At 42.9% G+C, this 12775-nt stretch overlaps 2 protein-coding genes across 8 annotated transcripts in view; both read right to left on the reverse strand.

The window, feature by feature from the left end:
* Nucleotides 1-9361, reverse strand: part of TXK (TXK tyrosine kinase) — a 73118-nt gene extending 63757 nt beyond the window's left edge. The window contains exon 1 of the mRNA XM_055246739.2: nucleotides 6698-9361. Within this exon, the coding sequence (XP_055102714.1) occupies nucleotides 6698-6713 (16 nt within the window). The 5' untranslated portion in view covers nucleotides 6714-9361. The remainder of the gene's footprint in view (nucleotides 1-6697) is intronic.
* Nucleotides 9362-9455: 94 nt separating this feature from the next.
* Nucleotides 9456-12775, reverse strand: part of TEC (tec protein tyrosine kinase) — a 147352-nt gene continuing 144032 nt past the window's right edge. For all 7 annotated transcript variants that reach the window (XM_055246735.2, XM_063619498.1, XM_063619497.1 and 4 more), the window contains 3 exons: nucleotides 11458-11576; nucleotides 11212-11369; nucleotides 9456-10046 (listed from right to left, as the gene is read on the reverse strand). In XM_055246735.2, the coding sequence (XP_055102710.1) occupies nucleotides 9963-10046; nucleotides 11212-11369; nucleotides 11458-11576 (361 nt within the window). In that variant the 3' untranslated portion in view covers nucleotides 9456-9962. The remainder of the gene's footprint in view (nucleotides 10047-11211; nucleotides 11370-11457; nucleotides 11577-12775) is intronic.

A 12775-nucleotide genomic window follows, 5' to 3' on the forward strand; every position in this document is an offset into this window, starting at 1 on the left:
TATTCAGGCTTGAAGATTATCACTGAAGGAGCTGAGCTTCCTCTCCCAGGCTTACATCTGCGCTGTTCGTTTCATCTACTTCTTATTCCTCAGTAAATATCTCTAATGATGAGCCTCAGGCCAGCGAATCAGAAAAAGGGCATCGCATCAGATGTAATCTCTGTGACCTTTAGAAACTGGCACATCTGTCACGGGGTAGGCAGTTGGCCCTGCCATCCTTGGTATTTGTGTTTTTTCCTGGGAAGGATTTGCGCCCCTCTGTCCTCTAGGATAGGGTCCTATTGACATTCCTTCCACCCCCAGAGGTTCCTGGGTGGCAACAGCTGGGCTGATTGGGAACAGGTTTCCACCAGGGGGCACTGGAAGAAAGCAAAAGTGAGAAGCACCCCTTCTCAGAATAGCTCCTAAGGTCATCTCTTAAGAGGACAAAGGAACAGATGTGAAGAGCTGTGGGGCCCGGGCTGCGCGGGAAGCAAAGCCGCTGTCGCTTCCTCATGTCTAATGTTTTGAAGTTTACATCATCACCTCCAGTTCATCCCCTGGCATTTCCGATGTCAGGGTTTCGTTTTGAATCAGTGCCTTGAGTGAAATGCATTCCTACTGAATTTGGTCATCATAATAACTGGCACATGGCTAGTGATTTTTATTTAAAAACATGGCTTGAAACTGGCTCAGTTTTGAGAGCTGCCTTAACCCAAAGACCAGGCTTGTCGCCCAACCCAGGCGCTCCAGGTTGTGGTTTTCAGATGAGGAATGTCTGATACCGGCTGCTTTTGCAGTTGATGGGCTGTGGTGACTGCAGAAGCCTTGAAAACTTGTGGCTTTGGAAAAATGGCTCTGAGTGACCAGAGCTGATTCTGTAAGTTTGCTGCAATATATCCTTTTTGTTTTTTTCCCAGAAATTTACAGCAAGGCCAAACTTCCTCATTACTCTGCCATAAATGACCACCACTACACCCATTTCTTTTTTTTTTTTTTTTTTTTTTGAAATGGAGTCTCACTCTGTCTCCCAGGCTGGAGTGCAGTGGCACGATCTCAGCTCACTGCAACCTCTGCTCCCGGGTTCACGCCGTTCTCCTGCCTCAGCCTCCTGAGTAGCTGGGACTACAGGTGTCTGCCACCACGCCCGGCTGATTTTTTTTTTTTTTTTTTTTTAGTAGAGACAGGGTTTCACTGTGTTAGTCAGGACGGTCTCGATCTTCTGACCTCGTGATCCACCTGCCTCGGCCTCCCAAAGTGCTAGGATTACAGGCGTGAGCCACCGCGCCCGGCCTATCTTCAAAAGGCCCATTTCTTAAAGGCCTTTTGAAGATAGGCACGTTTTAGCCACATTAACCCATATTATCTGGGGAGTGTGACACATAACTAGCTTGGCTATAGCATGGATTTCTACCTCTGAACAGGCGTTAGAAAAGACTTCCAAGTTGGAGTTAGACTTCTTGGTTTGGAGTTAGATGCCAAACCAAGACCCCACACCAAGGAGAGGGGAAAATAGTAAAACTGGGACATTGAGTTTTTCACATAAATGTTTCTTCAATTTTGAAAGTTATCCTTTATCCTGAGTTTATGCCCTTTATACATTTGGGGTCTGAAGTGATCCTGTGTCTGTGTTCGCACGTGTGTGCACTTTTACTTTTGATACTAAAATGTCCATTCTTCTAAGAAGTGATGGTCCCCAGAGATGTTAGTTTTTCTAAATGTGTGGATAAAATAAGTGAGTAATTTGTGTTAGACCTCGACTGTTCTGTTTTGTTTTTTTGACATTATACTGCCAGTGAAACCTTAAAGAATGGAGGGTAACTACTTTAGGGGAGTCATTGGTAACTAAGAGAAAACAAGTGCCTAGCTAATGGGACACCAAACTGATCAATTTGAGTGGAAGAGTGGTGCTTGACCTGTCTATGGCCTGAAGGGGTGCTGTGTGGGGCAAGGAGATTCTAGAAGCCTGGCAAGCTGGATGGGGTCCCAGGCACCAGGGAAGATAATGTTTCTGGGAGTAAAAGGTGCTGTAAGGAAAGGCAGAAATCTTCCTGATGATGACCGCTCATCTGTTTCCCAGCTTCTGCCAGGGCAACCCCCCAGGCACAGACAGCAGCCACCCAAACCCTTGTTTGGTCTATGAGGCAATTTTTCTTTCTTTCTCAGAAGGGGCTGATGTGAGTTGGTCTTTGCAGGCACCTTGCCCACAACCTCCCCACTCCCCCACATCTCAAAAACAGTGTTTCCTAGAACACTGTTTTCTGTGAGCTCAAAGTTCATAACAAGCTCGCAGACATCACACCCAAGACATCGAGCCAGCTTGTGATGTGAAGAAGTGCTCGGCCACAAGGTGCACGGGCGTGACTGGCACTGGGCCAGAAGCCGTGCTGCTCCCTGACCCTCGGTGGTCGGGGAGTGCGGGCGCTGCTGGCCTGGGGAGCTCCGCAGAGGAGCAATGGGGGGATCTGCAGTGGTTACAAAAGGCAGCTGCAGTTATTACCACACAGTTGAGGCAGTGACGAGTGGAAAACTGAAATGATTTAAAGACAAAAGAAAAGACACATCTAGTGTCCATTTTAATCTTTCAGAAAGGGCATCAAACTCCAGCCCCAGGCAGAAGGGTGGCCAAAGGGGCCAAGTTCTTTTTTAATCTGCGGCTCCTCCTGCTTTTGCCACACTTAGTTATCTATTGTTGGAAACAAATTATTCTGAGACCTAATGACTTACAACACTTATCTCACACTTCCTGTGGGCCAGGAGTTCTGGAATGGTTTAGCTGCGTGCCCGTGTCTCCAGATCTCTCATGGAGTTGCAGTCAAGCTGGGCCCAACCAGAGCTGGAGAATACACTTCTAAGCGAATTCCAAGCAGGTCATGGTGCCTCGGTTCCTCGTGATGGGGATCCTCTGCGGGCTGCCTGAGAGTGCTCCCAACAAGGCGGCCGGCGATGCAGGAAACAGAAAGCCCGAGATCGCAGGAATGGGAGCCGCAGCCTCTGTAACCTGGTCTCAGAGGTGACGTTCCATCACTTTTACCATATTCTAATCACAAGAAGTGAGGTACTAGGTCCAATTCATACTCAAGGAGGAGGACTGCATAAGGGCGTGAATATCTGGAGGCAGATATCATCAGGCCATCTTAGAGGCTGCCTACCACAGCTACCCTCCTTATCTTCATATTCATAATAGTCATAATGGAAGGTGTTGACCTAACAAAGTTGGTGTGAGAATCAGATACAAAAAGGAGTAAGATAGGACTCCGAAAAGAGAGGCCCAAGAAAGGCAGTGTGACCAAAACGTCCTTACCTTACCCTCAGATCCAGTTATGGAGATAAGCCCAGAAAACTGCCTTTTAACAGCACCCCAGGCATGCTTCAGGCACACCAAGACTTAGAAACCACTCTTTCTACTCTCTAAGTTGGGAATAAAGAAAGGCAGAGAAATTAGGCAAACAGGGGAGCTAAGAGGTGAACTTTTTAAGCCCCCAGCTGCTTTCCCTTGCCCTGTCCTTTAAATAACTCTCCTAGGCTGCATCTGATCTCAGGGCAACTGTGAGTTGATGGAAATGCTGGCAATACCAAGTACATTTCACAAACTGAATCTCACTGGAGCAGTGCCCTGAGACCCCACTCCAAATCTCCCATCAGTATGATCAATATCCCACGCTCCACAATTACCTTCTCCTACCCTATAGCAGCCTTTGAAGCCAGACTTCTATGACAATGCTTAAAACAACAAACGTTTTTGGCAAATGACCCTAACAAACATATAAACTTTTTTTTTTTTTTTAAGAGACAGGGTCTCACTTTGTCACCCAGACTGGAGTGGAGTGGTGGAGTCACAGCTTACTGCAACCTCAAACTCCTCAGCTTAAGCAATCTTCTTGGCTGGACTTTTTTTTTTTTTTTTTTTTTATTAACAGGAATACATCTTGAGGCATCACTTAGCTGTCTCCTGGTCAACAGTAAACACTCACTGTTTTACCCAGCAGAAAATGTAGCCACATTCAGCTGCAATTTACAGTAGACAACAGGTGATTCTTACCATCAAATTAAATTAACAGAAGCTGGAAAGGAGAGTGAGATTTCATCAAATCCATGCCAGAGAGAATAATCCTCAAAATATCCCGCCAATATGTAGTCCCTTATTTAATCCCTTGGGCAATCAAATCCTTGTCTCAACCCTCACAATGATTTATTTTATATATAACCGAATCCTTCCTGCTGTAATTTACAGCATTTTCTTTAGTTCTGACCTTGAGGGAAATAAAGAGCAGATGCTCACACAGCTTTTAATATTTAAAGATTCTTAAGTCACTGCTGAGCTTGTCCTACCAATGGGGGTGGCAGGGGACACAGATTGCTGCTTTTTCGCTTTTTCTGCTTTGCTCTGCTTGACCTATATTTCTGTTAACAGGAGCCTTATTCTTATCTGCGTGAATGGAAGACTATGAGTTATTTTCAGGTCAGCACAACTGGAATAACCTGATTTTTTTTTTTTTTTTTTTTTTTTACAGAATCTACAAACAATTGTTGGCTCCTATGAGGGGATTTGGCTTAAACAGATGACATTTAAAAATTACAATCAATTTTTCCTTAATGCCACCTAAAAGTCAGAAATGTAAAAACTTGACTTTTTTAGCTGGCCTTTGATTGCTTTAATCTGATGTGACTGAGCTTTGTTGAAGCTTGGTTCCATTGTCATCTAGTATTAAAATCAAAGACAGTATTTTCCTTCCTTATCTGCAAAATAAGGCCCTCTGAGTCTCAGAGGTAAATTAGTAAGTATTTCCAAAACTGCACATGGGACTGAATAGTCTGCCAAAGCAACTCCCAAAATAAAGTTCTTAAAGCACCTCTCAGGTTTATCGTTTCTTTGTATTTTGTTGCAAGGTGGGCAAAAAGGGAGTGGCCTGGGCTAAAGTTCTAGTTCTGGATTTCGTCCAGCATTTGTGGATCACGGTTGGCAGCTTTATATGTATACAAATGTACACATACACACTGCCTTTGAGAGCTTATTTATATATATAAACTTATTTATATATGTGTGTATGTGTGTGTGTATACATATATTTATTTATATATATTTAGGGCAAAAGGAAGAGCGTTTAAATCCCAAGTCTGGCAAGTCTCATGCTTGGCCGGGTGTGGTGGCTCAGGCCTGTAATCCCAGCACTTTGGGAGGCTGAGGCAAATCATTTGAGGTCAGGAGTTTGAGACCAACCTGGCCAACACGGTGAAACCATCTCTACTACAAATAGAAAAATTAGCCAGGCATGGTGGCATGCGCCTGTAGTCCCAGCTACTCGGGAGGCTGAGGCAGGAGAACCACTTGAACCCAGGAGGTGGAGGTTGCAGTGAGCTGAGATCATGCCATTGCACTCCAGCCTGGGTGACAGAGCAAGACTGTGTCTAAAAAAAAAAAAAAAAAAAAAGTCTCATGCTTAAATCCTGAATCTGACAACCATGTGAGTTTTTGGCGAGATTTAAACTCTCAAAGGCACAATTTTCTTATTGGCTAGATAAGAATAACAATTTTCACCTTGCCAGTTTGTAGTTAAGATTTCAGACAATGAATATAAAGGAACTGGTATAGACCATGGCCCATAGTAGGTGCTCAATAAATACCTTTATAAAGAAACAAACACATTGCAATTCTGATATGATGGCTGCCTTCTTATTTAGAAAACTATTCTGCTCATTTTTTTTTATTCTAATTTCTTTGGATTTATAAGCATCCCCCACAGCTCTTTCAAACCAAGGATCTTCACAGACAACAGTGTCTAGGGAATCTTTCTCTGTTCTCCTAAAACAAGCACTTATTTTTAACAGTGGTCTTATATTCTATAAAAATATTAAAATAACATCTTCATATGTAATATTATATATGAGGGAAAGAGACATTTAAGCCAGTGTTCACACTTGACCATGTTCACACTTCTAACCAGGTAGAGACTCATGACTTTGACTCTTATTGTGGCCTTTACTCAGGCGCTGACTGCAGATAAGAATCAGTTTTGCCTAAATTTCAATTGCTTGGGAAAGGTCCTCGATAACGGATGTCTACATAGAATTGTGAATAAATACCCCTGTGAAAATAAAGGTAAGTCTATATGTTTACATGATAAGCAGATAATTTCAGAGTATAAACACAGTCATGTTTTGACTTCTCTTCCTTTTGCCTTAAATATAGATATTTATTTGTGTGTGTGTGTGTGTGTGTATATATGTATATATATGTATATATGTATATATATACGTATATATGTATATATATACGTATATATATGTGTGTATATATATATATGTATATGTGTGTGTATATATATATGTATATGAAGTTGCCCACTGTGATCCACCACTGCTGGAGCAAATCCAGAACTAGAACGTGGTCTCCTGGCCTTCAGCCCAGAGTTCATTACAGTCTCATTCTAGAAACAAGTACTTCATACTGATTGCTTTTCCACACACACATATGTAGATTTCTGGACACTCTTTTTGTTTTTCTTTCATTTATGTTCTCAATGCTGAACCTTTATTAGAATTACATCACCACCATGGTTCTTTAAATAAGAAACAAAACTCTGTCACAACATCTGAGGAAATTATCTTTTAATGTTCCCAAGCTCTATGCCTTAGAAGAAAAAACTTCCTCTGCTGTTCAAGAATAACAGGCCCAGAACAAGCCCCCGAAATAAATGACAAAGCCCATCTTACTCACAGGAGGAAAGGATCATGGCAGCCCCTTCTGTGGGGAGCACACAACAGTCTTCAGTTCTTCTGCGGTGCTCCACTCACAAAAACACATCTTTCAACTGAAATCATAGTTCGCTCGAGATGTTTCTCACGGGCAGAGTTAACCCCACCTATTTTCCTGTTCTGAAAACCTCAGAAGAGTATAAATGACAACCAATGGCCTATAAAAGAAAGCTCAGTAATCTCCATCCCAATCTCTGAGGGTATCTGCTATTAGTCTCTCATCCCCAAAGGTGTGGGTGACTTGCAAACATCATTTTCAAGAAATCACAAAATTTTGGTAAAAGGCACCTTTAAAATGATCAAATCAAACTGCCCTCTCTGGACTGGGAAGGAAATGAAGGCACAGACAGAATAAGGGACTTGCCCGAGGCCACACTGTGAGTGGCAGAAACAATTAGATTCTAGGCTCTGGAATATTGAGTTTAGAATGTTCCATCCTCCCACTCAGCAGACACTTTATTTGGGGGAAGTCAATCTAGTAATAACCCTAAAATGTGATTGGGGGATGGCTGAGAAATATAAAAACACCAACAATACAAAACACACTTGGGAGTTTCACTTCATCCCACTGGAAAGCATAAGCATGTGTTAACTAATTAACAGAGCAACTTTAATGAAGACACAGCATATTCCAATCGCCCTTCCAATTTCCTGGTTTAGATTAAGGTCTCCTTAGCATTCTGGGTGATGACTGTTATTTTTACTTCACCTTTTGCCTTAGTTATGCTTTTGTATAAAACCTTTTTTTTTTTTTAAGTCTTAGTGAAAAATATTTAAAGATTTTTGAAGGAAATGTTCACAAATGTTGCCAGGTGCTATCTATCTTGTTTTCCCATAAAAAGCATACATTGACCAGTAGGATAGGGACTCTTATCTTCTCCTCACTCTCTTTCATACCACCTAGTACTTCCCATAGCTCCTCAAGGTGAAAAGGGAAGTATGGGATGGGAGGAGGGAAGGTCAGGAAGGAAGGAGAAAAGGCTGACAGTGATAGTAAGGTAGAGTGTGCCAGGACTGACTCCTTGAATGAGCTACAAGTCAGTTAAAATTCGTGCATGGTTAGCAACCAAAATGCCCAACAATGATCGGCTGGATAAAGAAAATGTGGTACATATACACCGTGGAATACTATGCAGCCACAGAATGCACAGAATGAAATCATGTCCTTTGCAGGGACATGGATGGAACTGGAAGCCGTTATCCTCAGCAAAGTAATGCAGGAACAGAAAATCAAACACCACATGTTCTCACTTGTAAGTGGGAACTGAACCATGAAACACATGGACACAGGGAGGGGAACAACACACACTGGGGCCTGTTGGGGAGGGCAGATGATGGGAGAGCATCAGGAAAAATAGCTAATGCATGCCAGGCTAATATCAGGAAATATATGTATCAGGCTAACATCAGGAAAAATAGCTAATGCATACCTAGGTGATGAGTTGATAGGTGCAGCAAACCACCATGGCACACGTTTACCTATGTAACAAACCTGCACATCCTGCACATGTACCCCGGAACGTAAAAAAAAAGTTGTGCATGTTTTTGTGATGGGGGTACAGTTAAACAGGTAGACAAGAAGGAATGTGGCAGATTGTGATAAGGCTCGGGATAAGCAGTTTACTTTCTTCCATCATGAGGGGCACAGGAAAAGAATAAACACAGGCTTCAGTGGGTGGACTGCCTGGTGCACAGACTCTAGACTGACCAGGATGAAATGAAATGGTTCTCAGGGTCAGAGTGAAGGCGCTGCCCAGAGCAGCCAGCCTGTGTGTTCACCCAATGCTCCAGAGCAGACCATCATGGCCTCCAGAGGGGACGGAACTCCTGAAGGGAAGGCGCTGTGTCTTCCTCGGCTAGTTACCCCACCAATAGCAAGAATAACGTGTTGGGCAATAAACGGTCTCTGGGTGACGGATACAGTTTCTTTTCGCTGGCGCTCAGGTGACCGAGATAGTCTCTTTTCTTTGGCACTCACAAGGAAAAAAGGAAGGCCCTAACTCCGCTGATGTCTTAGTAGAGCTCCTAAGGGTGAGAAATCCACACACACAGTCTTGACAGCAGGGTCTCCTGAGAGGCTGTACAACAATCTCACCATCCAGGAACCCAAGTCCAACCAGCCTCCTGAAAAACGTCCGGGAGGCACGGAACACCATGCTCGCTGTTTCTCTCAGTAGCTTCCTGGATCCTCCGCCACAACTCGGGCTGCTTCCGGGTCCTGCGTGAGGTGGGGGCAAACTTTGTTGCGAAGGTCACCTGATCCTTCTGCCCCAGAGCTCAGCACTCCCAATTATAGTGTCTGTGTCCCAGGGAATATTCTTAAGGCTTCGAAGTAGATTACTTAGTTTAATTTTCCATCTGATTCTGATTAGCTGCGGCCACCATGGGCAGGATCATATAGGCCAAATGCACGTGGTTAAGCCGGACAGGCATCCCCAGACACATTTACCTGAGTGAGGAGGGGGCGTTACTCATAGAAGAATCTAGACTTTCTTCTCTTCAGGAGTATTTGATGTTCAGGGGGAAATGAATTAACAGCTATAAGGCACAGTCTCTAGTCCTAAGAAGGTGAACTCATATACTACAGGATTAAAAGTTTCAATTAAAAGACAACTCGTGTTTCTTATAAATATATAACTTTATATATTATATATATTTACAATATATACAGCATACAAATATTGTTCATGTAATACTAAGAGCAGTCTTGAAAACTGAGATGTTTTCAAAACAAACGATAGGTATTTATTTATCCAAGGTGGGTTCCTGATTTATCTAGAACCCAATTGTAGACAGTGTCTCAGGCCCAGATTTCTGTAGAAGTCAAAGGGAAAAAGAAGGGTTGCTTGGTCATGACTAATACCCTTCTCCTTCCCAAATACCCTCGCCTTCAACTGGCATCAGCTAACGTGGTCCCATGTGTGCACCCCTAAATGGCCAAACCCTGGGGCTACACACAGTGCCTGGTAAACAACTGTCACTCAAGTGCCTGAGGAATGAATAGAAATGAGTGATTTTAATCACCATTTCTAAGGCAACATTTCCACACTCTGGGAGATTCTGTCTAGAAGCAAGTCTAGACAGAGGCTGGTCTAGAAGCAAATTATTTATGTGTTTCCACTGTATAAGTAAAACGATCTACATGTTCAAGTGCTCAATAAATTAAAAGCCACGAAATGCCCATCCTTCCTTGTGCTTGGGAGTCTGGGCGCCACTGGTCACATCACTTATCTTCCAAAAGTTTCTTCACATTCAACTAGTTCATCTATTGTGCGCAGCAGATCTTCAAAAGAAGGCCTTCCCTCTGGTTTCTACAATTAAAAGTCAAAGAGAAGCTGTGGGTTCCAGAATCCATTCCAAAAAACCTCTCACTGCTCCAACTCCTAAACACAGCATATTACAGAGAGACTTCACTGCTTTGGGACTGGGACATACAGGCATCTCCAAAGGGGTCTTATCTCTACCCTAATTTACCCTGCATGTACTGCTGCTAGGCTAACGTTTCTAAGACACTGCTTTCACGTCTCTCTTCAAGACCCTGATAGATCTTTTTACTGCCTGTGAAATCAAGTCCTGCAAATTTATGGGAGCCTCTATAATCTGCCACATCCCACCCTCTTGTCACCCAATCTTATTTCCCACAAAATCCCTCACATGGGCTGTTTGTTAAATAGGGCCACTGTCTCCACTGTCGTGCACACTGTGTTTATAACCACCTCCTTACCTTCGCTCAAGCTGTTCTCTCTCCCTTTCGCACCACTTCCTGCCCAGAATGTCTCTGCCCATCCCAATCAATGCTCTTGGGAGGCAGTACAGCAAGTGGTTGAGACCCTGGGCTTTGGAATCAGACAGGCCTATACTGCTCTATAGCTAAGTGACCCCAGGCAAGCAGCAACCTCATGACCCCTAATCTTCTCATCTACAGAGTGGCTACAGTCAAAGTATCTCCACCTCAAAGTGTTGTTTTGAGAACTAAATCCAAAACACTAAGTATAGTGCCTAGTACATAATACATGTGAGCTGATGTAACTGTCTTTCAGAAGTCACCTGGTATCTAATCTCTTTTAGGAGGTGACATTTCGATACTTCCAAAGACCTCGGAAAGTTGAGGTTTAGAGAAAGAAACCAACTCTGGTAAAAAAATAATACTGCAACTCTACAAGTGCACCAGTGAAAAAAGAGCTACTTCTCCAGGCTTATTCCTCAAGTCCCTAGCTCAGGCAACCATGGAAGGAGTCCCACTTGGAAGTGAAGAAGCAGCCTGAAGGTATCGAGGTAGTTATTAGCATTTTCCACATCTTTACATTCTTTTTCCCATTATTCAGAACTTGAGTTGAGAGGGTTGGCTTCCTACCTAGAGTTTGAAATCACTATAAAGCATGCACCACCTCACTAGGCTATAAAGACTGCATGTTATCCATCTACCAAGCCCAATCCCTAAGAGATTCAAAAAGAAAGCACACAAAAAATCTATACCTCCTGCCAACATCTCAGCATCACCTCATATACATAGCTGGACGCCAACTTTGGCTGGTAGAGTCGGTGGCCTCGAGTAACCATGGTTACCACTTCATAATTGGTGTATTTTTCAAAAGGCATTCTGCCTTCCGTGAATACTTCCCACATTAAAACACCTGGAAAAAGATAAGGATTACCAAAGGCATGTATCCACTTTCTCCTCCGGGCAGACGGACATGAGGAAACATGGACCATGGATCTTACCAAATGACCAGACATCTGATTTGCTGCTGAAGCGGCTGTAATTAAATACTTCAGGTGGACACCACTTCACGGGAAACTTAGCACCAGAAGAACTTGTGTACTGATCATCCAGAACATACCTAGGGTAAGACACACCATGGGTTTACACCTCTGAAGAACAATCTGCATTTTCTACTTGCTCTTTCATTTTTTTCCCCTTGCAATCAAAAACACAGTTGACTGAAGTCCAACAAGCATCCGGTTGAAGCTAAATGTTCACCTCAGTGGCCACACCTGGTGATTTCCAACTTCCTCTCAGCTTAATTTAAGTGCATGAGATGGATGCATCGCCACATTACCATCTGCACTTTCATTTTTCTGTTTTTCTTTCTTTTTATAAAGGCAATAGAGACAAGGTATCATAAAATAGTTTGCAAGCTTTTCTTTGTGAGCAATTTTGTTCTTTAAATAAAATTTTACCCAAAGGCCCCATATGTAAAAAATCTAAAGCAGAGCTGCTCCAGAGGAAGTGGTATAAAGCGTCTAGAAACACACATGCTTTCAGCTCTCCAATTCCACAGAGCACAATTGAAAACTACAGCATATGAAAATAGCAAATGCAAAAAAAACAAAAACACAACACAAAACGCCACATGTAAACGGTGGAGTATGCATTTATACATAACATCCCCACAAACATACATACACTCAAAACAATACTATATAATTTTTCTATGTGAACATACAATGCCCTTCTGGAAGAACACACAAAAACTGGTAACAGTGGCTAACTTTGGGAGCGAATCTTTGATTAGGGTTGGTAGATGAAAAGACTTCAGCCCTTTCTGTAAGGTGGGCAGCACATATTTACAAAAGGAATGTATTTCTGTATTGTGTGTGAATATACCATTAATTTCTAAAAGCTTCCATGAGAAAGTTTCCGAAGAATTGCACAAACATCCTTTGCTATGTAGACAAAGATGGTGACTCGGCACAAAGCCAGCTGCTGGCTGGCAGACAATGCCACTGTGGGCTGGATCAAACTGTCAGCCAGTGGAGTCTGAATTTAAGGTATAAAGAGTGTTTTTGAGTGGTTGATACAAAAGTGCAGGTTTTCTGAAAGCCTAACATATGAAGATTGAACATATGAAAGTGGCGGACAGCCTGTCAAATATATAGTGTCTGTATATAAAAGCAAATAAAGAGCATTGGGTAATTAATATCCTAAGAGTTGGAAGTTCTGGTCCCATTTCTGACGGTAACAGTTTTCTAATCTCCCTGGGCCTGAGTTTCCTTAGGAGTTAAACTTGGCCCTACATGGCCTGGTCTTTGCCTGCAT

This window comes from Symphalangus syndactylus, chromosome 16 (genome assembly GCF_028878055.3).
Source record: "Symphalangus syndactylus isolate Jambi chromosome 16, NHGRI_mSymSyn1-v2.1_pri, whole genome shotgun sequence".
In the NCBI taxonomy this organism is placed as follows: Eukaryota; Metazoa; Chordata; class Mammalia; order Primates; family Hylobatidae; genus Symphalangus; species Symphalangus syndactylus.